Source organism: Vanellus vanellus (assembly GCF_965231255.1).
Source record: "Vanellus vanellus genome assembly, chromosome: 5".
NCBI lineage: Eukaryota > Metazoa > Chordata > Aves > Charadriiformes > Charadriidae > Vanellus > Vanellus vanellus.
In genome coordinates this window covers 68,555,105-68,581,402 of record NC_138910.1, presented here as the reverse complement: position 1 = coordinate 68,581,402, position 26,298 = coordinate 68,555,105, and the positions used below count along the sequence as shown (strand labels likewise).

General features: G+C 39.2%; 1 protein-coding gene across 6 annotated transcripts; it reads left to right on the top strand.

Annotated features, from left to right (window-relative positions):
- The first annotated feature begins 2,226 nt into the window (after positions 1-2,226).
- Positions 2,227-26,074, top strand: NEXN (nexilin F-actin binding protein). 6 transcript variants are annotated; one of them, XM_082483196.1, is made up of 14 exons: positions 2,227-2,297; positions 9,993-10,074; positions 11,267-11,458; positions 11,600-11,681; positions 11,775-11,923; positions 13,282-13,323; positions 14,458-14,634; positions 14,713-14,886; positions 17,264-17,449; positions 21,610-21,810; positions 23,099-23,320; positions 24,466-24,651; positions 25,114-25,474; positions 25,582-26,074. In XM_082483196.1, exons 2-14 carry the CDS (start codon positions 10,048-10,050, stop codon positions 25,593-25,595), a joined length of 2,013 nt encoding a protein of 670 aa, XP_082339322.1. In that variant the 5' UTR covers positions 2,227-2,297; positions 9,993-10,047; the 3' UTR covers positions 25,596-26,074. The 6 variants fall into 6 exon arrangements, with proteins under 6 accessions (XP_082339322.1, XP_082339326.1, XP_082339327.1 ...); XM_082483199.1 differs by having other exon boundaries at positions 2,229-2,297; positions 21,613-21,810; XM_082483198.1 differs by having other exon boundaries at positions 2,244-2,293.
- The last annotated feature ends 224 nt before the right edge of the window (positions 26,075-26,298 follow it).

The following is a 26,298-nucleotide window of genomic DNA, read 5'->3' as shown; positions in this document are numbered from 1 at the left end:
TTAAATGAAGAATGAAAAGGGGCTAATAAAACAGCAAAATATTTGGAAAATGGGTAAGAACCTGATAGTATCTGGCTTAAACAAATGTATCCCTTTAAATCAGGAATACTTCCATGCGGTCATAGAGCTCTCAGAAGTCCACAGAATCGGGCTGGGAATTGGACAGATGTATTTCCCATCCAAAATAAGCATTGCAGTCTGGTTGCTGTAAGATACCACCAACAAATATTTGATTCAGAAACAGTTAAGAAAGGAGAAAGAAATAGAGAGAGAGGGGAAGGGAGAGGAAGAGGGAAATGTGCAGGTACCTGTGGGTAGGCTTTTGATCTTCTCTGGTTCCCTTTGGACCTTTTCCCAAAAAGCATTCACATAGTCAGTTCTTCCTAACTCCAGAGACAGAGCTATACATTTAAATGCGAGATAGCTGTCTCCTTTGAACGCAGAACTGGAATCACTTCTGTTATAACCTAAGGTTTGTGCACCTTAGCTAGGAGCGGTATAAAGAATATCTGTTGATAATGAGCCATATGGCTTAGGAATTTCAGAAGTCCACCATCTTTGAAAACACAAGTGCCAGAGCTGCACCAAAGCAATGATAGTACAATGCAATTCCACTTCAATGAATTCATAATCAAAATTAGAATTTAGTTTATAATCTCTAAATTTGTAAATAGTTTTGAATGCCACTTTCCATGCTAATAAGAACAAACTAAATTTAAAAGCCATCTTCTTCTGCCATAACTGTACTCCTAAGGTCAGAAATGTTGAATGTGTAGGGATCACACAAGAATCAAATATTTATATCACTTGTAATGTGGTTGTTATCATAATCTCACTTTTAATGTGTTCTTAATGATTATTATACTTCGCTTTTGTAGTCTTTGGTTTCTATCAAACTAAACATGTCAAGTGTCAGAGTAAGCGTATTTGTGAACTTTCTATTGCCTAAATGAAACGCAGTTGTGTATATTAAATAAAATAATTCACTGAAACGAGTGTTGTTCCTATAACTGTATCTAAAACATGAATTTTCTCCCTGAAATCCAACAAAACCCAACTATTACAAGATTTATTTTATACAAGAAAATGAAACTGAATGCTTTTGTGCTGTTCAGTTTAAACTGATTTTGTCGACCCATTTAATTTAGCTCCTATTAAATGGTCCACAGCATTGATAAATTTTCAACGCATAGGCCAGTGATACACCAAAAAGCCAAACATCAGTGTTTCTAGCCTTGGAAGTCGAAAAGTAATTCAGCCAGACACCTTAATAAATGAAGAAACCCCCAACCTAATTCAAGTGGTGTGACACAGGCAGTGGCTGGTCAGCTGGCGAGACCCCTGCCTACGGTGCCAACCTGAATGGTTCGATTGCATTCATCTCTCTGTGCCAAGCTGTCCTCTCTTTTCTCGGTTTCAGGTGACGAGTTTTTTCAGGATTATTTCCAAACCAAACTGCTATAGTGAGCTCCAGTCATGGAGTAAGACTTCCTTTGTGGGGTGATATAAATAATAAAATGGAGAACATAAAGTCTTTAATCCTTAGTGCTGTAGAAGGGCAATGCATTCATGCTTTGCTCTGCCCAAATCTGTTCTATGTGTTCATCTGCTGAAAAGTGGTACTTTACGAAGAGTTGAAAGCCCTATCTTAGCTGAAATCTTGCGTGGTTGCTTCTGCAGTGGGAGTACAGCTGTTTTGAGGGTGGCACTGGGGGAAAGCTCCTGCAGCGTCTTTCAAAAGACAAGCGCGTTCAGTGTTTTAACTTTGCTGGCTGTTGTTCAGATTTGCCAAGCCTAAGGTCGTGTGGTTATCGCCTTAATATTTATAAATCCCGCTGAAAGTTAGGCTCCAGCGCAGCAGACCCACGTGAGATGGGAAGGAGAAGGTTCTGCACTGGAGACCTGGCGATTCAGCAGGTAGGAAACAAGTCACCTCTCGGCAGGAAAAGGAGCGTATTCAGCTGTAATAAAATCACGTTCCTGCCTCTGCTTTGCAAAGTTTCCAGAGAAAGGCGCTGCTTTAAACCCGAGGCGCTCTCCGCCGCACGGGTCTGGCGCTGACTGGATTCCTCTCCGCTCCATCAGCTAACTGTCACATTACTATTATTAGGCGATTGCTCTCCATGTGCCATAAAACGACCTAGGGCCTGACCACCCTTGCCTATAAAGCCTCCCCGCCGGCCGGCCCGCCACCAGCGCCGCTGGAGCCCTTCGCCTCCAGCCCGGCGCGTCCCGCCAGCTCCGCCCGGGGCCGGGAGGTGACAGCGGCGGTTTTGCCGAGGCGGCGGTGTTTGTAAGTAAGTCGGTGGTGACCGTCCGCTGCGGGGGGTGGGGGAGAGCTGCCGTTACCTCAGACACCGATCCCCGCCGGCGCGGCCGTGAGCAGCGGCGGGGAGACGCCGCCTCAGCCGCGGGCGGCTCCACAGCGGGCGGGCGGCGGAGGCGGCGGCTGCGGGGCCGGTGGGTCCCCTCTCAGCCCCGCGGCCAGGAACGCGGCCTCCCTCCCTCCTCCAGTTATTTATAGCTCCGTGGCGCTTTCAGCCCAAAATAAGCCCTGTTGGCCCGGGCGGCTGTCCGGGGAAGGGGGGGGGGGGGGGGAAGGAGCGGGGCTGCGCCCCCCGCCGCGGCGAGGGGCCGGGCATGGCGTGCCGAGCCGCGCTGCAGGGCCGGGGCCGGGGCCGGGGCCGGGGCCGGGCCGGGACAGCTGCCGCGGCGCGGGGCTCGCCTGGAATGCGGGCGCCGGCCGCGCGTCGCGACTTTTATGGAAACTTGCAGCGCCGGAGCGGCGGCCGCAGCCAAGGGCCGCTCCGCAGCCGCCAGCCCGCCCGCCGGGACCGCGCCGAGCCGCAGCGGCGGGGCAGCGCTCACAGGTAAGAGCGGCTCCGCCGGCCGCGGGTGGGAGAAGAGGGCTCGGGCGGGCTCCCCCGCCCCGCGCCGCTGCCTCCGGCGCTCAGCCCGGCCCGCCCCGCGCTCGCCCCCCTCTGCCGCCCCGCTCCCTCCCCCCGCCGCCGCCCGCGGCCCCTTCGGCCGGACCCGCGTCTCCTTCCGCCGCCTCAGGCCCCCGCCGCCGGGGAGCCCGCTCCGCCGGCCGCCCCCTCACAGCCCCGGGGATCTGTGAGGAGAAGCATCCCCCTTCCCCCCTGGTGGGGAGGGCGCGGGGGGCGAGGGCCGCCGCCAAGGCCCCCTCGGTGGTGGTGGCAGCCCCCGGGGGCGGCCTGAAAGGGATAAGGGGACGCGCCGAGGGCTGCCCGGGGGTCCCCTCACGGCCTGGGCGGGGGACGGCGCTGAGCCCGCCGCGGGGACCACGGGCTTGAAATGAAACTGGGGCAGGGAGGGCGTTTAATAAAAGTTATTTGAAAATCCCCTACGGTTCATAAACGGCGCGTCTCTACATAAAGAGGAGTTGGTCTGCGCCGGCGTGGTCTGCAGCAGCGACGGCGTCCCGGCTGCCTTCGTACGCGCTGCTTCACCCCCGGCACCGCGGCTTGGGAGGAAATATTGGCGTTCCGTCGCGGCTTACAAACGATTTGTTGTCAAGTTTGTTGTAGGTAAATAAAAGCTTCTGCTAGCGCAAGAATTGGCTGCGGGAAAAAGCATGTTTGATGGAACGTATTTCGAAAATTAATCAGCAAGTAGGTGCATGCTAGAAAACATAGTACTCTTAACCTTAGATCTGTCGGGTCTTAAGAGACCTTAGATCTCTTAGAAAAATGCCCGATGACATGAAATTGTGAAATGATAATTAGTCTTATAAGAGGGCTAAGTGTATTAAGGAGCATACAGAGGTATGACAGTATGTCTGTTATATGTAGAGAGCACATTCTGGTGAAATACAGGAACTGTTGTTGTTGATGGTTTAAGACATGCCTAAGAAATGCTTTCTCTAACTGCATTTGGAATATTTTAAATGAGTAGTTTCCTCCATGAAAGAAGTCGGACAATCTGTCATTTATCATACTCGGGTATTCAGCTTTGAAACTCCTTTGGCAAGGAACGGTGCCCTGGCCGAGCCCTCCCGAAACTAGCTGTGGGAAAACGCAGGTGAAGGTTAATGACGGTGGAAGAGCAGTTCGGGAAGCAATAGGAGTGACCCTTTGCTGTGCACTGAAGGTGGCCATGTCCGCTCAGATGAAGGTTTTACACACGGTCTGGTTTTTTACGGGCATCATCGCTACCAGCAGAGTAGGGCTGGACAAGTGGAAGCAGCAGCCTATCTTCAGGAAGCCAGGAGACCTCTCCCTTGTGGCAGAGGCATGGCACGGGCACAGTGACCGCCGCTGTGTTCAGTCTGAGTTGACCATGAGGATTTTAGAGAAGGGGCAGACAGGCCGTGTCCTGTCATCGAAGAAGGGAAGAAGCAAATTGCAGTGGTGCTTCACATGCAGTATTTTATCCCACATTTCAGTACCTTGACCTCTGAAGTCCTGTCAGTGAAGTCAACAAGAGTTGAGCTCAAATCATACTATTTCTTTTCAGCTGCTGTGACACAAAAGGGGGTGGAGGAACTATGGCATGGGGCGAAATATGCTGATTTTTATCTTGGGGCTCTCAGTTCACGATTTACTGACACCCATGATTAGGATCAGCAGATATCTTGGGACATGAAATCATGGACCAGAAGATCTCAGCAGGGCTTCCTGCATAACAGACCGGCCTCGCAGCCCCTGCTATGTTTGCTCTGGAGCCTGGGTACCCCATAATAGTAGCTGGAAAGAGCAATAGACAGACCTTTTCTACAAAGAAGAGTGATTTTATTTTTTAACACAGCAGTTGGGCTGCATGGCACTGTCACATTAAGAGTATTTGTAGTTACATAAACAGGCACAAACAAAATTCTTTATAATAAATGTTTTTGTGAATAAAATCATATCTGAAAGAACTATTCTACTATCATATGTGACTAAATGTTGAAGTGCAATAAATTCAATGATTGAGGAAAAGATTGTGTATGAAATTGAATTATCTGTGTTAATTGTTGGTAAGCATTTTAATTTAATTATAAAGAATGAAGGAAGGAAATCCAAGTGAGTGGAAGTAGTTTTGTATTTTGTATTTTACAAAATGCGAAGTTGAGACAGCTGGTGTTAATTGTCATAACTCACTGGCTTCAGTGGAGCTGACAGTTTATGCCAGTTCAGGATCTTACTCTGTGCACGATAATTTTAGTATCTACTTTAGTATCTGTAATTTAGTACAACAACTGGTAGTGTCATTCCAGCTAAGTTACAGTAAGGACGTAAATGAGGAACATGGCTCTTTCCCCTTCTCTTTCCAGTTCTATTTAATATTTTGTTAAATATTTTAACACTGTGGACTGTCTTTTCCTCTCCTAAGTGCTTTGGCTGCAAGTAGTGAGTTTCCAACTCTCACAATATGGTTTTCTTGTATAATGGAGACTTCCCTGCAAGTAGATCACAAAGAGGAGACAGATGGTAAACGTAACTTAGCCTGTGCTGTGAAGGGCTTATTTATAACTCACAGTAGCCGTAGGACAGCAGGGGGGCCTCCCGAAAGGAGAAATCACAGAGGACTAGACTTTTTTTAAAGTCCTGGCTTCGTACTCCTGTTGCAAAGAGTAGTGTTCAGTTCAGAAAAATGCTGGTCTTTTTCTGTGTCTCGCGTGAGGATGTTAATCACCCCACTGAAAATCAAGAATTTCTGCATTTTCTAATGAAGGAGAGTTTTATTATTTATGGGAGCTTTTTTTTTTTTTTAATTTGGTTAAAGCTGCACAATGTTTTTTGATCAATTGAGGACTCTGACTTCCTTTCAGAAATGGAAATTAATTAAATTTAAGGAGATGGATTGGGGGACTTGTGAGCCATCAAACCTTCTGTGTCCCATTAATGGTTTTCTTTGTTCACTTTGATTATTTTGCCTAAAGTAAGGTTTTAGGGAGTCCATGTGACAAGTTGAAAAAGTGCTGTGATCATAACAAATCAAGACATATTGGAGGTGACAGCTTACCCATTTACAGCAAAAAAATAAGGTGCTTGAAAACAATAGGGTGGTTTTTGGGTTTGGTTCCCCACCCACCCCTCACCCCACCCCCCCGGGTATTTCTAATCTATTGCCTAGTTTCCTATGCATTATTGGTTTTGTATTAAATTTTCACTAGAAACTTCTTAGAAATCGCTTTCTGCATTACAGCCAGTCAAGCCATTCCAGTAATGGCATTTTCTCTTCCATTCAGTTCCAGAGGTATGACCATTGATCAAAGGGTGGTGGTTAAATTTCACTTCTAGGAAAAATCTCAATGTAGACCTCCTCTGAAAGTGGAACTACAGTCTAGTACTTTCAGTATAAGCATTATAATACCAGACTAACATTTCCTGAGATATTTCGTTTAATCATAAGAAAGGTAAAATGTGCAGGGGGAAAAAAAATTAGACTAGTGTCAGGTGAACGCTAGAGTGGTCAGACTGGATAGGCAAAGAAAAGCCTAGGCTGAATTCATTTTTTGATCATGGTTATGTTTGATATTATAATCTGGGAGTTTTTCTGAGTGGGAAGCTTCAGTGAGGAGCTCTTACAGCTTTTCCTGAGATATGTTGACCTCGGGAAATAAAAGAAAAGATTGGACAGCTTCATAACAGGAGGACAAATCTCTTCTAAAGTAAGTACGTACACAAGTAGACCTTTGTTGCCTCAAAGAATAAACATTACTTGTATTTAGATGAACCCCGTGGGAAGATTCTTATTACAAAACAATATATACAATTTAAATATATAACTATTTCCTCTCGAAAGGGAATTGGTAGGAAGATATCTTATTTAAAAGTAGCTATTGTCAGAAAATAAAATGCGTCAAAGTTTCTTGGCTTGGAAAATTTATTGCCACATACTGTGTGCAAAGCTACCGGCAGATGATGAAAGCACTGTTCTTCCACAGCTTGTAGGTGTCAGGACTTCATGGCTTAGCCAGTTGGGTTTTCTCAGGAACAATACATTGACTGTGTGGATCCTCTCCTAACAATAAGACGGATACAAAGGAGCTTCAATCCGCTGTTGTTGTTCCTGAAGCAGTGGTCACAGCCTCACAGACCCAAGCCAAAACTCAAGGAGTGCTTCATTTTTTCTTAGAGATACTAAATTGTCTTTATCGGAAATTACTTGTCTGCCCTGTGGGGTCCCTGAGAGAAGGTCCTGCTGTTGTTCCTGCTCAAGGTTTAACTGCCACAGAGAGGGGGGAAAAGTGCAAACATGGGTGGTGTCATGTTTAGCAATGCCCTACTGCTTTATATCCATATCTTTTAGCATCAAAGGTGGAGGTAGGATGACTTGCAGATGCGAAATGTCTCAGAGCCAGCTGGCTAACCTTCAAGCATATTAAGAGTTGGTGATGCCAAAGAACTGGAAAGTAGCCTAAAGTAATGGCAGATATGGCAGTAATCCAAGTGGCAGAAACGTACCTGTCATCCTGAGGGGCCACAACCTGTTGGACGGGCACATTTTTGGAAGCTCAGACAGCAGGAATTTTCAAAGTAAATTTCTTCCAATGATTGCACTTTTAAAGAAAATTTCAGATTTGTTATTTGAGGGTAGGTCTCGCTGCTGTCAGCAATTTGAGTGACACTGTCAAGGGTCATCTGTCATTAGTATGACAGATGTCATACTAATGTGACATAGTATGTCATCATTACCATCTGTTGAGGTAATTTGAGCTATCAGAAAGGTTCTTTAGCACAAAAGCTAAATTGTGTTCTCAGACTTGTAAACGTAATCTTCTTCCTACAATTAATTGCACATAATAATTAAATCAGACTTTGGAATAGTCAGTTTTCAAATGACTTTCAGATGAAGCCATATAGATAGGGAATGTTGCTGCAGTGAAGGCTGGTGGTAACCTTCACTTGAGGTGTTCAGGTGAAATGGAAGTCCTTGTGAAAGATTATCTTTGGGGCTTTTACTTTTCTGCTCTGGCCCCATATGAAGGTCAGAAGGTCTCTATGTCCCAGGCTACTTCAGTGCGTGAATTGTACCAATGCGTGACGTTCCTTTGTTTTCTGGTGGGTTCATGCAGTAAACCTTTTATTCAGCTTCTGTATTTTAAGTACAAGGCTAAAGGCTCTCAGCCACATGAAAGGAAGAAGAAATTAAAAACACAGAGAAGCAAAAGAAGAGAACGGAGAACTTCTCAAAGACCTGCTTAAAAATGAGGAAGTCAAAGGATTTTCTCTAGTTTTGTTATACTGATCACAATGGGGATTTTATTTACATGCATGAAGCAAGCTAAAGCTTACAAAGACGTGCAAACCCAACTGCACAATGTACAAGTCAATATTAAAGTGTATGGGGACCTTGAGACCACGAGAACACTAGTGAAGTTATCTGCCTTTCTAGACACAACAGAACTTTGACATGCTGTTGCTCATCTGAAACAGTTTAAATAGGAACTAACACTTAGTACCTTTATATTCATGTGTTCACAAGTGACAAACTGAAAGGTGTTGGATTCCTGTCCGTCTACAAATGAGGTATTTGTGAACTCCAATTTGGAGAGGAATGACTTTCCATATTCATTTGTTGAAATGGAACACCCAAGTGCTCTCCAGAACACCTCTGTTGAAGCTGAATTCGAAGAGTTCATGAAATCTGTAAATCAGGGTAGGGGTTGGTAGCTAAATGCTCTTGTTTCATAGGTTGTGACTGCTTTCATTTGGAAAAACATCCCAGGATATCTCATCTGATCTGTATAGCTACAGCAGCACCAATGAGCATTGATGATGTCGGTGTATTTTTGAAGAGCTTATGTGACAACAACTCTTAATGTTCATTATTTTTAACACCACATAAAAATTCCCATGTTTATAATCTGCTTGTAATTAAGAATTAGAGAACTTAGAGGCTAAGCACTACTTAGAACTTAACTTTCCATATTATGAAATGCCCTGACTTCAGTTCCTCTAAACCACAAGTGAGAAGTCCCTTCCAGTAGTAAACCCTTTTTCTAGCCTTGTCACTTTGCGCCTTTGAGTCTGTTTGTTTGCGCCACGTTTGGCACACTGAGTTTTTAGGCTCAGGGCATCAGTACAGCACAGACAGCAATGGTGCTGGAGTCTTGTCTTGATTTCCTTTCTCCCACAAGCTCTGATAGAGCTGAGGATTTAAAAAAAAAAAGGGGGGGGGAAATAAAGGAAAAGGTTTGCACTGAGCTTGAAGTCCCTTTCTGTTAGGTTCCTAACAAATATAGTGTAATTAAAAGTTTGCAATGCTTTTCTCTTAAAAAATGCAGTGCAATTTCCAGCCCACAATTAAATGATACAAACACTTTCTCTAAGATATGTGTATGGTTTACCTAACTCATGTCATAGTTCTTAGCACTAGTTTTTCCTAGAATAGCCCTAGGAGAAAGGAAAGCAGTATTTTGTATTTCCATATTGGGTGAAGAGCTGAGAGTTGCCAGCCTGGCTGAGGCTCAAGCATTCACCCAGGCAGGAGATCCAGCTGCATCTCTGAAACGCAGGTAGGTGCCTCCAGCCACTGGGCCATCTTTCCTCCTGTCAGCTGTATAACGGCGAAGCGGCATCTCCCGGGGGCTCTGGGGTTTTGGCCTGAGCACTCTGCAAACTTCGTGCAACCTGAGCTCGCTGGCTCATACACCAGACTGAAGTGGAGCGTCAGAGGTGCAGAGCACATTCCTTTCTGCTAGCATGAATAGCGAGAAAAAGTTTCGTAACACACCAAACAGGGCAGCCAGAGCTTGGCTCCAAGTTTTTTTTTGGTTTTTTTTTTGTTTTTTTTTAAATTGAAATTAAAACCCAATATCTAGGACTATATAGAGAGGTTATGAGCATGAATAGTGAATCATAAGCTTGTTCTTTTAATCACTGTTGCATACTTAGAACCTATTCATGTCTTCAAAAGCCTCAGAGGACCAAATGAAATTGTGATACATCGATTTCAACCTATGCAAACTTATTTACAAGATGATGGTTAAAGCATCATTTAAAAGGAAAAGAAAGGAATATAACTACAACTGTTTCTTTCAGGTAGAAACTGAAAGCAATCTTAAACATACCAGGTGCAGAGCACAGTACAGTAGCCATGAATGACATTGCACAGAAAACTGAGGTATGTACCAATTTTAAAGTAATCAGAGTAATGTAGTAATTTACAACTGATGCTTGCAAAGAGAGTAATTACAAAAAATCATAAAAGACAAACAATTATACTGTAAGTCTCTGGTATTGCTGTTATTTTAAGACAATGGAAGTAGCTTAAGGAAAGTATCTGATTTGATGGAATCTGTACAATATGTTCTTACTGTCATTATTAAAAAAACCCGAAGGAGCAAGGCAAAATAAAGGTAACAAACTATGAAAAAACTCTAAATGTTGGGGGTGGAAATTCAGGGCAACATTCAGATCCGATTGTAAATGTAAATATTGGGCTACTTCAATAATTCTACTTTTTCATAGACTCACTGAGCAGCAGGAACAAAAGCAGGCATAAATACTATTGCTTTAGGTGGGAAATCTGAAATGCGGAATGTTTTCAGCCAGTTTTCTCAGCATTACTGTATTGAGAACGTTCCTGTAATCATTACAGTAAAAACAGAGAAAACTTCACAGTAGTTCTGAGAAGTGGGAACTTCTCTTACTGTTTGGACACAGCCAGAGTAAGCATTGGCAAAGAGGTGTCCCGTAGCTCTATCGATATCAGTCCTGCAAGTCCAGTGATATTGACACTTTATAACATAAAGTCACTGGACTGCCCAGTTTCTCCAAATATTAAAAAAGTAAATATATACATGTTGGAAGTTTTAAATGAAGAAATAATACTATTTATTTAAAAATATATATATGGCTGTTGAAGCTTTGCAGAAGAAAACATATATACTGTGCTATATGTCTGTGTCTTTATACCCGTTTTAAATGAGAGGAGTAGAGAGAGGCTCTTTGGTGACTGCTTATGATTGAAAGCAACAGGACAGATCCGTATCTAATTTGTAAAGTCATAGTAATTGGAAATGTACATTCACATAGTTCATATACTTAGTTATGTAGCTATTTATTACAATTGCTTATAGCCGAAGTTTAATACAGTGCTAAATGTTGTTTTGGACATTTTCGTATGTATTACTATTTATGAACAAATACAATGTTGCTTAATTGATGATAGCTAGTGGCACAAAGTTCATAATCCCAAATGCACTTCTGTTTTATGTTCTTACATTCTTTCTAATCCAGTCTATCAGAATATTTCTGTCCCTCTGTTTCACCTTTCTTTTTCTTATCTTCATTTCTTCTATATCTTCACCAAGATTCTGCTTTCTTCATCTAAACCCGTCCAAAAATCCTATGTGCCCAAGCTTCACAAGGGTGATGTAAAGGATAAATTTGAAGCTATGCAGAAAGCAAGGGAAGAAAGAAATCAAAGGAGATCTAGAGATGAAAAGCAAAGAAGAAAAGAACAATATGTTAGAGAGAGAGAATGGAACAGGAGAAAGCAGGAGGTTATTTTCTTTGCAAATATTTTGTGTTATTTTAATATTCAATATTATATGTGAAAATCTTTTCACATTATTTTAAGACAATAATACTGGAATTTTATTTAAGGTATAAAGACAGTTTACTTTCTGTGTTTCATCAACTAGATGAAAGAACTGCTCGGATCTGATGAAGACGATGATGCAAAATCATCTAAAATAGAAAAAGGTTATGTTCCAAAGCTAATAGGTAAGAGAGAGAGGCCTGACTTTAAAGCCCACATAATTCACTAGATGATAAGTATTAGATGTAACTACTGAACTGTGTATTTCATATTCACAGGAACCGTTAAAGGCAAGTTTGCAGAAATGGAGAAGCAAAGGCAAGAAGAAGAAAGAAAAAGAATGGAAGAAGAAAGAAAGCGCCGAATTGAACAAGATATGATTGAGAAAAGAAAAATTCAAAGAGAATTAGCAAAAAAAGCACAGGAGGTACGTTCATCTGATCGCAATAGTCAGGAGGTAATTGTAAACTGTCAACACAAGAAAAAATGTTTTATATTAATCAGAAAGATTTGATCTTAAGATTTCGGATAGTGGCAATTTGCATGGGAAATGCTCAACGGCACGGAAGTGGGGAATAACGTTCAGAGAATCTTCATCTTCTTTACGGTAACAATTTTTTTAAGCACTAAACTTGAGTTACAGATGAAATCAGGCAGGCATAAACCTGGTAGGAATGTGAATCAGGCACAAATTTTGGTGTCATATGCATACAGGAGTTTATAGAATTTACTAAACTAATTTAAAAATGTTCTTTGTATTTCACTGATCCTGACTTTAGACATTTTTTGCTTATACGTTAGTGAATACAGTTCAGTGACAGATGAACTAAGGCAAGCAAGAAGAAATAGGGAAATCCCATCAGCAGGCAAAAAGGAGAAGATACTAATGCAGTAAATCATAAATCATGAAGATTCAGATCACGTTTTATTCCTTTGCCACTTTGTGAATCTTTATTGCATATACATGTGAACAGACTCCAACTTTTGTTGATGCCAATAAAGCAAATTTTGTCTTTTGTAGAATTTTACAGTGGGGTATCATATTTAATTCCTTTTATAAGTTTTCTTCAGTGCTGCAGATACTGCAGTGAGAGTAAACACCTAAATGATAGACTAGAACCATAGGTGAATCTTTATTCACCAAAAGAAAGTAGTACTTAATTTAGGTTTGGTTTTGTTGTAAGAAGAGAAAAACAGTGCTACAGGAAGTGTCAGTTTTCAACAAGGAGAGTATTTTCTACTAAAACTTTTAACATCGTTAAAACTGGACTTCTAACTGGCAATGTGCCTAACATATTTAATCTACTCTGAAAGGGCAGAAGCACATACCATATAGAATTTCAGAAAGTATGTTAGTTTTAGGCAGTAACATACAAAGCCACCATATAAAGCAAATACAGCAGTAGGCTTTTTGCAGGAGTTGAGGGGAAGACAATGTCACTTGAATGAGAAATAATCAATGAGTTTGCTTTAGCTTTTCTTCTTTTTCCACAATTCTGGATTGCTTACATGAAGAATGGACATCTAAAGTACTCTTCTCAGTTCATCACTGAAGTGTTAAGAATGCTTTAGCATACTTTCTGTGTGATGTTTTATGTCATGTTCCCTCTTCCTCAACAAGCTAACCTATCTGAAGTATTCCAACAGAGGTTCAATCATTACCGCCTCTGTGAATTTAAATGCTACGCACATATCACTGATACGGTACGAATTTCCAGTTCTGTGTTTGCAAATCTAAGGCAAAGAGCCAAAGTAATGTAATCATATGAAATTCTCATTTACTAGATTGATGACTTTAACAATACGGGAACTGAATCAGCAGCAGAGGTAATCAGATTTTTTTAAAGAAATGTTCACCTACATTTTTATTCACTTTGTTTTATTATTGTCATTTGGGCTGGGAAAACTTAGAAAAGGGCACACAAATACCTAATTAAAATTCAACCAAGAAGCTAACACATTTTTAAAGTATATGGAACTATATGTCTGCACTTGAAGTGAATTTAAGTTTGAAATAGAGTCTGCACTGTGAATAGTTTGTGGTTAGTCAAAAACATCTAAAATGTAAATATTCAAAGCCACCAGAATGGTTTGAGGTATACTGGCAATGATACTCTAAGTCCTCTCACTTTGGAAAGTTATAATCTTAAAAGCTCTTTGCCTTAAACTTGAAATTAAAAGGGGATTCTGTCAATATATAGAGATGTTTTAACACCTGACTCAGTTAACTTTTTTTTTAATTGACTAATTTACCATATGGATTTAGATTTTAAGTCTTGCAAATAAATGTTGAATTTCAAAAAGCTCAGTCCAAAGCTCCTTTTGTCTTTCACTAACACAAGAAAATCACATTTCTACTAGAGCTTTGGAAAGACAAACAAACAAATACCAGTTTTAAGTTATTTGACAGCATCCCCGTTGATCACGGTATTTTGTGGAAAAAAAAAAAAACAAACAACAAAAAAACCCTGGGTAAATTGTATTTTGGCAAGTAAGTTGGGCAAATAGTTTTGAAGCAGTAACATCTTTCAGAAAAATTACTCCTCCTGACAAATTACATACTGCTCTCTAGAAATACTAACTTCTTCCAACCACAATACTACTTTACTTAGTGAATATGAGACTGGAACTAGAGTGTGGCTACAATTCTTATGTATTCAAAATGTCACCTGTTCTTCTCCCAAACCACGGATATTTATAACTAACAGTTAATGAAAATGTGTGAAGAAATTAAGGAGTTTGCGAGCCGTTATGTTTAGAATATAATTCAGCCTTGATGCTCTTCAGATATTATACAGCGACTGCCTTAGGCAGATGGGTTTAGTCTTTCTGTTGATACTCAATACAAGTAATTCTATTGGAAACACTGGTGCACAAAGGCAAAACCAGCAGTTTCATTAAGAAATAAGTCTGTCAAGAAGTCAAGCTTTATGAAAATATAATAAATATCTTTTTGGACAGGAAGGGGATGATTCACTGCTAGTTACAGTAGTGCCTGTAAAACCCACCAAAACACCTGGGAAGATGAAAATAAACTTTGAGAACACAGGAAAGGAGAGACAGGATGAAGAAATGAAGCTAAAATATGAGGAACAAAACCCATTCCTTAAGGAAACCAAGTGCCTTTCATTTGTCATGGTAAACCACTCACCTAAAAATACCTAAGAAATAAATATCTATTATTTAAGATATAACTATTTCATTTTTCTTACACAGGGTGAAAATGAAGACAATGAAACACAAGAGTCTCTGTCTCCTGGTAAGCTGAAAGTAACATTTGAGGAACTTGAAAGACAAAGACAGGAAAATCAAAGGCGGCAAGCAGAGGAAGAAGCAAGACAGCGATTAGAAGAGGAAAAACGCGCCTTTGAAGAAGCTAGACAGCGAATGGTAAATTGTTCATGTTGTTACAGAATTTTCACATAGGATATGCTTTTACATTCTTTTCTGTATCCGATTCTTCTTTTCTTCTTATTCTTTAACTATATTTTAAGCTGTCAAGAGCCTGAAAACTGTATCACCGTTAATTTTGAAAGACACATATTTGGGCATAGCTCTAAGTCAGTAACCACACTGGCATAGTGCTTTAGACATTCTTTTAGTAAAACCGGGAAATTTATGTCTTTTACATTTGCCAGCAATCTTAGCAGGTTTTATATCTACACTTTGTAGTACCTTAAGCTGTAAGTCCTCAAGAAGACAATTAGTTGTCTGTTTTGTTCTTAGATAGTGCTTCAGATGTTTCAGGAACTAGTTTTGATGAAAACATTCTGTAGTAACAGAATGCTATTTCTTATTCCCATATTTATTTATAAACATGTTAGATGACTACGTCAATTACAACTTTCCTGTTATGAAGAAATGGAAAAAAGACAGGTCAGCTCTCCTGTATGTATTGACATAGGCAACAATATACTAGAAACTACTAGATTAAGCCCCAAATTGTCAGAAATGTAGCTCACAATTCCTGTTTCATATTACTTGCAAGACTGCCTTCATATGTGTTCTTTATCATAAGACAGACTTATTCTAGATCAACTATAAACAGACCTCACTATGGTTCGTTCTTTCATCATATAAAAGGAATCATACACTTAGTATTAACATAAGATATACCACATAGTTTAGTTCTACATTTCCTCACTTGACTCCATTTCTAAAAGCATTTTTTTAAGTTCTGTATTTAAATATTGTTCCCTTGTACAGTCATGATCATTATGACTTTGTTAATTCACATAATTAATACACATACAAAGAAGATTAGTGAGAAATGAAATTTTAATCTTCCATGAAATCTTCAAGAATGTTATTTATAGGAATCTGGTAACTAATTTAAAAAGAGTACAATTATGAATGGACATTCTTGGACAAACAGTTCAAGATCACTATATTGACTATATTTCAAAAACATTCAAGAAACTTATATTCTCCAAGAAAGCAAAAAACAAACCACAGAACCTTCAGAAAGCTGAAACACTGAAATTCCCAACTGGTCCAAATGGAGAGGGTTCTATGTTTAGGCAGATACCCAAATGGCAGTTTACTCCTCTCTACCCCCACCTCCAATAAATCACTTAACCTTTCTGCACCAACAGCCTTGACATTATGTCAATAATGCACTTTTTTTCTTGTTATTTGGGGTTGGGCAAGGGATACTAGTGAAGAAGAAGCGGGAAGAAAATGAAGAGAGTGAACTTCATGAAGTCACTAACCATTCTAACTGGAGTTTTGTTCACATTTCCCACCCTTATATATACCCATTTATTAACCAATATAAAGCTATTTACAAATTCGTTATTTCTAAAGAAATTTTCTAATGTTCAGTTTTATCTGCCATCAGTGGTTATCAAAATTTGAAGTCAAAGGTTTTCTTAAAGGGGGAGTTCAGCAGTTAATTTCCTTCAATTCTTTCTTTTTTCTCCATGAATTCCAAATAAAAGACTTCTGTAATTCCTTTAACTGGCGACCCCACATACCAGTCCCAGGGCTGCTCGCAGTATACAGGAATCTGGAATATCAATACTCTGACAGTTCCCAGTCAATTTCCTCCATAAACAAAGTACTCAGATATCTTCTGAAGACAGTTCCTTCTTTTCTTCTTGATTGCAGTTTGCAAACCCCAGGGTCCTCTTAGCAGATAAATGGAGACAAGCACCAGTGAAGACATCAGAGTATCTCAATTTCCTTTCTTCAGTGATGATTAAATGTCTAAAAAGAAAAGAAACAAAAATCTCAGTCTGGAGTAATAGCAAAATGTTAATTGGTTTAACTTTGCTATAAAACTCTACAGCTTTTTTTCTTTTTTTAACTGGTAAGCACATTGGTGAAAACAACTTATATGCAAACAAAAAAGACTTGATGGTATATAAGGGTCTATGAAAGTGACATAAAGAAAGTGAATAGGGAGTGATTTATAATAAAGAATCAAACCCCAAGACCCTAAAACATGTACTTAATTACTCAGCCTTTTCCAACGTGTGATAACACATTGTTATTTGAATTGCACACTCAACAGATCTTTAAAACTTCTAGAAGCTACATATAGGATATTGAAATATGTTTTTTTTCTCCCTCCCCTGGCTAAAACCAAGACTAAAATGTTTCTTATAGGAACCAAATTCTTGATACATTTTTTCCCCCAGGAGAAAAACAAACAAACAAACTATAAAAGATCAGGAAGGAATTAACGGAGTATTTGTTTCCTAGAAAGAATATTTTTATGTTTGGGTAAGTCCTTTCTATTTTTTCCTCTCCCTCTTCTCTGAAGATCAATGAAGGTGGTGATGAAGAATCTGAAAATTCTGTTAAAGAATTCCGTCCTGGTAAACTCAGACTCAGTTTTGAGGAGATAGAAAGACAGAGGAGAGAAGAGGAAAAGAGGAAAGCAGAAGAAGATGCAAGACGACGCATAGAAGAGGAGAAAAGAGCATTTGCTGAAGCAAGGAAGAACATGGTATGGCATTTTCGTTCGGTATATAGTTTAACTTTTACTTAAGTCTCCGATGAACTAGAAAGCAGCTCTGGGATAAAGCTTTACAGTGAGGAATGCATGCTTCAACTCCTGCATTAAATAGCTCACCTCGCTCCTTATTAGAAGGGGGTTGTGTGTGGGTAAACTAACTAAGTTCCTTTACCAAAAATCATCACAGCAAGCCTAGAAAGGATTTGAAATAATTTAGGCAAACCTAAACCTACTGTGTCCAGTAGGTATTATACGCTAGATGCGACAAACTTGGAAAGCGAAATGTTTTTGCAAGGAGGGTTTGTTGTTTTTTTTTTCTGGGGGGAAGAGCACTTCCTTTTACTTCTCCAAGTTTATTTCCCTACCTTTACAGGGTGTCCACCAATCAGTTCTTACTAGCTAAAGCATAATTAATGGCATACTAGGACATTGCTCACTGCAAGTACAAATTTTATAGTAATCTGTAGCCCCTTAGGAAGGAAAAATTAAGAAGGCTGAACTCAGGTAATTGATGTTTTTATTTTATTTCATTGGTTGGTCAGAGAAACAGGAAAAAGCAACTTGTGGCATTTACCATTACAACAATTCGTAATATGGAACTACCTTAGACAAATAGAGATCTGTGATATGCAACAACTTCTAAAATTTAAGTTAAGGTTATATTGAGGACAAATTTTCAGGGACCTAGGACTGACATACTGACACTACTTGATGGCAGAGAAAGATGCCTGATTTCAGAGGGTGGCAACAACATTATTTATAAGAAATAACTAGCATGGAGCTTTTCACTGTATTCGTCATGCTTATTCCAACAACAGCAGGCTTTTGGGTATAAGTCAGTTACTTATTGGTGGATGTTAGGAAATACAGTATTAAATTACACAACTACCAAGTAAAACTAAGTATTGTTTGTTTCATAAGGAAGGGCAAGACATGCCATACAGAACTGTGGAATAATCCACCCATGTGGCAGTGTCTTCCTACATTCCCTTCTGTGGTTTTATTGGGAAAGACCAACTGCATGCCTAATAAAATTTTCTTCACCATTCAAAGCAATGGTTTTAAGACAAAGCTTCGTATGACTACTAATGTTGCTAGCTGTGCTCCTTCTTCCTGAAAATTGGGCGAAAGACCTCTACACTGAACGACTACCCAGAGAAACTACAGTGTAAAATTATATTTGAAATTGTACTGGTAAGCAATTATGGAAAATAGTATCTGTTCATACCTCCAAAGAGAGAAAACAGAAGCTAAACCACTAAAGGGAAAAAGAAAACAAACAAACAAACAAAAGAGTGCTGCTGGACTTCTGCCATTACAATTTTTTTTTTTTTTTTTTTTTTTTTTTTTTTTTTTTACGAAAAGACAGCAGACAACTAAAGGAAAACAAAGAAAGTGCATGCTGTCTTCTTTTTTTTCCCCGCTTTTTTGAGAATCTCTTTTTTTCTGCCTCAATGTAGCAATAACCTAAGCTCAAGTGTCCAGGCAAGAAAAATCCCACTGATTAAACAGGGTTTAATCCATTAGATGCAGCACAGAGTCAGTGATTGCACTGTAACAGCAGACAGTGAGAACATTCAGTAATTTAAAAAATTCACAGAAAATGTATTTTCAGCATATACATGTTTGAAAATTTTCTGTTAATTAGTATCCTGAATATGAACAACACATTTCCTATTACTCGTAACAGAAAATATAAGCCTGTGCTATCCCTATTTTCCACAGCTACACAACATAGCAGCAATGCAGATGTGCTTTTAGATGTTTTAAGAACACATTACTCATCTCTTTCAGCAGTAGTAAAACCTCACATTCAATTTGTATTTAAGCATTTAAATTAAGTCGTTATTTTTGAAGCTTTTTCATGTTTATTCTCTATAATTTAGTTTTGAAAGTATACACACACAGAAGTAGTAATACTGCTGCTGGAAAATACAAACTCCACCTCCTTTTGGAAGGGTGACCCTATTTCACATTTACTTGTGCTACATTTACACTTCCACGCTCCCCACCATGCAGGTGATCACTTTCAGACCAAAGCATTCATCTTTCATCCCTGTCAGTCTCTTTCCATTAGAAACTGCATAAAGAACCTGTCTTAGCAAGAATAAAAAAAAAAACGTTCTAATTTGTATCAGTCACTGTTTGCCCACTGAAAACTGGTTGACTGTGCTGCAACTTATGTTGTTACGGCACTGCTTCTCACTGCCATCTGTTCCCACTTTGCAGAAAAAAAAAAAAGTATGGTCTCACTTCACAAAATATGGCTAAAGTATTTACTGAACTAACCACAAGGGTTTTGTGCATCACTCAAATTCAGCTGAATTTTCTTCCTGTGTTTTTTTTTTTTTTTAACCAGGAATACATTGGCTTACTGTCTTTCCATAACTTACTGCTTCAAAAATACAGAGCGGACAGCTGCTAGTGCTTGCTCACATGCACAGCTTTTTAAAGCTTATACATACATGTGTTAGTAAGTTTTGAATTAATGCATTTAGCTCTGTATCTTCTTGAAGTGATGAGCATATGAAGTAATGCATCACAAACAAGAGACTTTCACATTTGTTTGCTAACTTAGCTGTGGTTAGCCGCTGAAAACCATGTGGCTATGCATTGTTTTCATTAAAGGCAATAGTTTACAGCTTTGGTTTTTGACTCCACTTCTCTGTAACACAATTTCAACAAATGTGCTCATATTATGCAAAACGAATGAAGAATGGAAGGAACGGTGGGGCTGAAATCCAACTGTAAGCTTACTCAGAGGGAAAATCTGAAGGAAATCTATAGTGAGTAGTAGTATTTAAGTGGGATTGAGCCAAAAAAACTATTGAAAGTGAAGTGACAAATAAAAAGAATATGGGCAAAGTAGGTCCAGACAGCACTATCAACTACGATGGCACAAACAGCAGTGAAATGTTTAAGTTACAATGGCAGTAAGTAGCAATAACGAGAAAAGGGAGTGCTAAAGAATCTTTTAAAAAAGATGTTTATTTTCTGTGTCTTTATAAGGCTAGCCAAAACACTTTCTGAAATGGAAGTTTTGCTCCTTTAATTTTTTTTAGCATTTGACTGATTACTACTGTTGGGAACGCCTCCAACTGAAGGTACATTGGGCTCTGCAATGTTTGCCACAAGGCTTCTCAAACCTGTGCTGACCAAATAGTGCCTAAAGCCACATCACTGTACAGTACAAGATCAGTACCTGACCTCACCTCACACATTCATCTACAGAATGTTCCTGTTGAGACACTCTCTGTTAATGTTTACATAGTTACATGCACAAACATATACTTACATAGGGTCTATCAAGAAGTTATTTTAAAATCTTCCTGCATAACTCACGTCATGCCTCTTGGCCATTTCTGTAGCATACAGCTTCATATTTCAGTAATGCTTTGCTTCAACAAACTGCCTGATTAAATATTTGTTCTTACACTTCTTGCTTTTGGAAGTAATGAAAATCGCCTTTCCTAAGCCCTACCATCTTCTCATGAATTAGTCTGCAAAATAAGCAAACTGCTCATGAATGACCGCCAAAGCCCAACCCTACTCTGACGCCCGAGAAAAGGGCAGGGAAAGGACAGCCTCACTGTTGGGTTGCACGAGGCAATGAACTGGCAACATACACTAGCATAAGCAATTTGTGCACAAGAAAACTTTCTTGTAGAAAATTCTGTTCAGTTGCCCTTCCTGGGAATACTAATTTTGCTTAAAGAACAGGAATATAATTCAGTTTACTTAGAAGAAGATTACAGATATATGTACTTCAGCGTTAAGAGCAATGACATTGAAACACAAGCGATTTGGCTAATGATAGTCTGTGACATAAACAGGAATGAACTGTTCCAGGCCCCTGAGCTGCATTTAAAGGACATCATCCTCTCCATCATCTTGCAAGAAAGACTGCGTTTTAATAAACACCTTCACCTTCACTACAAAAGTTTAGCATTGTAATAATAAAAAGAGCTAAAGTCAAACACACCCTCCCCCCAACCACACTCCCTCCCAAAAGATTAGAGGAATTGTCATCTTGCATCTTACTGCACTGTGTCAGGTGGGGCAAAATACTTGGGCATCCTTATGTCTGAGCAACACTGTGATTTCATCACAGGTACCTTCAAGGATGTTTCACTAACGCTCTGAATTTCCAGCAGGTGCTGGATGATGAATCACCAGAAATGTTTAAAACAGTTTCTCAAGAATCTCTCATACCTGGCAAACTGGAAATTAATTTTGAGGAGTTACTGAGACAAAAAATGGAAGAAGAAAAGAGGCGCACAGAGGAAGAGCGAAGGCAAAAGTTGGAAATGGAAAAGCAAGAATTTCAACAGTTGAGACAAGAAATGGGAGAGGTTTGTATATCAAAGGATATGTTAAGCAGATGATCCTAGAGGACCCTTCCTGGTATTCTGTGATTCTATGAATAAAAATATAATAGATCATTTCAATTACTAAAATCTGTAATATTGTATATAAGACGACATGTATTTTTTTTATCACTAATCTACCAGGAAGATGCTTTTATCCCTTGCCACCTTTAAAGTAAAAAAATTCAAATTTTTAAGTTTATCTTACAGCCACTTCTGAAAATTCTACAGTATTACTAAAACAATGATGTAATATTTACAATATTGGGAGAACAGAAACATCTAGCTCCCAAATGAATCTACAAGAAAGAAAGTAGGAAAGAGCAAAATTCTTGCTTTTCCTCAAGGGAATGCTGTGTTAACTAATTAGGAAAGAATTACAGTGGCCTCAACCTATTTCTAATCAGCATTATCAGGGGTTTGAAGACTGTCACGGTTGATTTTTAAAATCACACACAAATTTGCTTTGCATACCAAACATCTAAAACATCATGTTCGTGAACTCTACACTTCAATTTGCTTTGGTTGTGGGTGGCAAATCTTTATTATTCCCTTTTTATGTTAGAGGACTACATTTGTTTGTTTATTTTTGTTAAACTGGCGAGAGCAATAAAGACCCTAGCTTGCAAACTTTTCAACTAAATTTTGTATTACATCCTGGGGAAGAAAGGAGAGACGGGGACCCCCAACTAAAAAGCATAATAGATCTTCACTGTCAGTCAGAGGTGATAAAAGGAGGAGGTAAAATATCAACAATTACAGCTTCAGATGTGGTTTGACTACAGGATCCAGAACTGCCATTTCTTTTCCAGCCATGACATCCTGAAATCTCATTTGCTTTTTATGGAATTAAAAAAAAAAAAAGTAATAATGTTCTGTTTATTAAAGTAGTTTTTAGAAAATTCTTTCATATCATATTGCAAGTAAGTCAGAGAGGTAAATTACGGATCCAGGATAACTAAGTTTTTTGTATTGCTAGGTGTCTGGTCTTGCATCTGTGAAGGGTGGTTTGTTGACAGCAATTCTTCAACAAAGGCTAAATTCAAGCAAGATATTTTAAAATCTGTATCTCATTTAGATGTGATACAAACGCAGTAATCCTGAGAATAGTGTGTGTGTGGGGGGGGAATAAATTAAGAGAGAAAATGTCTCTGCTGATTTCAAATAACTAAGAGGACTGTTAAGTGTATTAAATTACACCTATCTGTGGGGAGAACAGGAAGTAAAGATTAAGAGCATTTTCCATCTTACACGTTCTATAATTTCTGAACAGCTGGAAGAGGAGTCTGAAACTTTTGAGCTAAGCAAAGAATATGAAGAGTTAATAAAGCTAAAAAGAAGTGGTTCTATTCAGGCAAAGAACTTAAAAAGCAAGTTTGAAAAAATAGGACAATTGTCTCAAGAAGAAATACAGAAGAAGATTGAAGAAGAGCGAGCTAAGAGAAGAGCAATGGATGAGGAAATAAGAGAAAGGGAAGCTGAAAAATTTCAAGAGGTAAGTTGCATTCTGCATGTGTTAATGATATGCTTAACTAGCGCACTAATGATCCAGGAGGGGACAACACTGCTACCTTCACCAAAGTTTGCTCTATTTCCAAAATTATTTTCTCCCTTCTTTCCTGTTCCCTCCTTTGGATGCATGAGGAAATCTCACCTCAGCATCCCTAAAAGAAACAGCACCAGTTTACCAGCAGTCATCTGGTCAAGCAGAGAGCTCTTTTTCTGCTCAAAGTCCTCAAATCAGCATTTTAACAACCTGAAACCTGCCAGCCTGAGGGTTTGAAACATTCCAATTTGAGAATTAATAGATTAACCATCACATGAATTGCTGCTTCTTCTGAACTCCAATTCATTCTCCACTGTATGAATTTAAAAAAAAAAAAAAAAAAAAAAAAAAAAAAAAAAATCAAACTGACACCAAACAATACCATTTGAAGACTGTTTGTCATCTTTACTCGTCATTTCTCAGGGTAGAGCAGAAAAGGATGCCTACTTATCTATGCTTCAGACTGGAACCTCTCAGCTTTTCACAGGGAAAAACAAGAAACGAAGCTATCAGTTTAATTAATAAATCAACACTGTGCTCTGTGACCCAAAACACCAGCATGAGCTTTCATGACATAATCATGTGTCAGTGCAGGAAACTTAACGGTAGTAAACCTAATCTGAGCCTCATTCTGAGGTTACTGTCCACAGTAGTCAGTCACATCAGTAGCAGCTCAAAGCCTCTTATTTTTGAGCTTTTAATTTAATGACTGACACTGTAATTATGTTTATGTAAGGTCAACCTGTGTTAGGAGTTGAAGCTACCATAACATCATGGTATGAACATCAAGTGACTAAGGATTTGCCATTACCACAAGACAGTATTCAACTTCTATATGAAAACAAATCTTTACGAGTACTTTTCTAACATTTTTTGAAATCACTTTTGCAAGTATTCAGCCCTGTCCCTGAGATAAACTATTACGAGACTTGATCTTAAACACAACATTAAACAAACCTCTGACAAAAACAGGACTCTGGGTGGCTTTGCTGTTAAGAACTACTGCTCTACAAAACTAGTTTTATTATCGTATATATTTAAAATGTAATAAGTCCTGTTTTTTTTATTATGCCCCCCCCCCCCCCCCCCCCAAGGATGATGATGTAGATGTGAAGCCAGCCAAGAAATCTGAGGCACCATTTACTCATAAAGTAAACATGAAGGCACGTTTTGAGCAAATGGCAAGAGCCAGGGAAGAAGAGGAGCAGAGGAGAATTGAAGAACAGAAATTACTACGCATGCAGTTTGAACAGAAAGAAATTGATGCAGCTTTACAGAAGGTATAAATTACAAAGCACCTTTTCTTCAGTCCTAAGCGTCCTTTAACTTAGCATCTGACTACCACTGATGGCAACACTGCCAGAGGTATAAAAGGCACATTATACTTGTTCTACAGCTGCTGTGAATTGCTGCAATAATGTAAAATTACTTCTGGTATTTTCACATGTTCTTGAAGAGTATGAGAGAGATGCTGCAAAGAATGTTAATCGCATCCTTCGAATAGTCTGAAAATGGAATCTACATTCATGCCTCTATTTTACCCCAAGTTCCCAGCCTCATTAAAATCCATTTCACTGCCTGTTCCATATCCAGATTCAGTGCATTGTGTTATCTAGTGAGGACAGGTGTGGCATTTCCCCTTCGCAGAAACATGGTACCTTTTCTGTAATCAAATATGTATCGCTAGCAGCCATACTGCTATTGCCACTTTAAATGTTCTAAATTGGCTTATTTTAAAACAGAAAAGAGAAGAGGAAGAAGAGGAGGAGGGAAGCATTCTTAATGGTTCTACTTGTGAAGATGAGGAGGATCAAGCTCGATCTGGAGCTCCCTGGTTCAAGAAGTCACTGAAAAACACATCAGTTGTGGATGGCGAGCCAGTGAGATTTACAGTTAAAATTACTGGAGAACCAAAACCCGAAGTTACATGGTGGTTTGAAGGTGAAATGCTGCAGGACTCTGAGGACTATCAATATATCGAAAGAGGAGAAACCTATTGCCTTTACTTGCCAGAAACCTTCCCAGAAGATGAAGGGGAATATATGTGTAAAGCAGTCAACAACAGAGGCACATCTGCTAGCACCTGTATTCTCACCATTGAAAGTAAGAGTTAGTATTTTAATTTGCTTAATTCTCAAATATTCTTCTTGCATCTTTCCTATTATGAAAATCTCATTATCTGTTTTTCTCTTAACTCTTTTATTTTCTAGCTGATGACTACTAATACTCTACTTTAGCTGGAATCTCTCTTCCCCTCAAAACTTTCTTACTGCATCATCTCTTTCTCTGATGGGGCCAACTAAAGACAGCAAGAATATGCATTGATTTGTCACTCCTGCATCAGATAAGAATAACCTTCAAATTGTGCGAGTGTCCAGGTTCCTTGCTCAATACAAAAACTAGTATGAATGGCTAAAAAGAAGGAATCAATGTATGAAAAATCAACTAAAGGACAAAGCTGAGTTATAATAGTGTTCCCACATTTGAAGACCAACTGTTGTGTAATAGTATAAAGCTAAATACACAATCTGGAAACTTGTGTAGTAGTGTAAATCTATTGGTATATTTTGCATGAACACGGAATATTTAAACTGTTTTACTTTAACCCAGAGGCACTGAACTGGCAAAAGGAAATACTTATTGACAACTTTCAAAAACCCCAGTGTACTATTTTTAAAGAATAAAAGATTACATAACTGCTCACTTTTGTTGTTTTGTTTCAAAGAGCATTAGTTCTTTTGTTTCAAGATGGGCTTGCATTTCAACTGTTACCGTCTTATCAAGCTATGCAGTTGATAATCCAAAAGTAAAACCAATCTCAGTAAAGCTTGTCGTAGTCTTTACAGTACCAACATTTGCTTGTAAAAATTCTCATTTTTCATTGCTTAAATGATACAGAACAGTTGGTGACAGAAGATGAGCCTATC

What these genes read in the sequence shown, in the direction of transcription:
- NEXN (XM_082483196.1), top strand. Translation starts at nt 10,048, where the DNA reads ATGAATGACATTGCACAGAAAACTGAG. An exon ending in TAGCAAAAAAAGCACAGGAG is followed by an intron (nt 11,924 to 13,281) that starts GTACGTTCATCT and finishes CTCATTTACTAG; the next exon opens with ATTGATGACTTTAACAATAC. An exon ending in TTGATGCAGCTTTACAGAAG is followed by an intron (nt 24,652 to 25,113) that starts GTATAAATTACA and finishes ATTTTAAAACAG; the next exon opens with AAAAGAGAAGAGGAAGAAGA.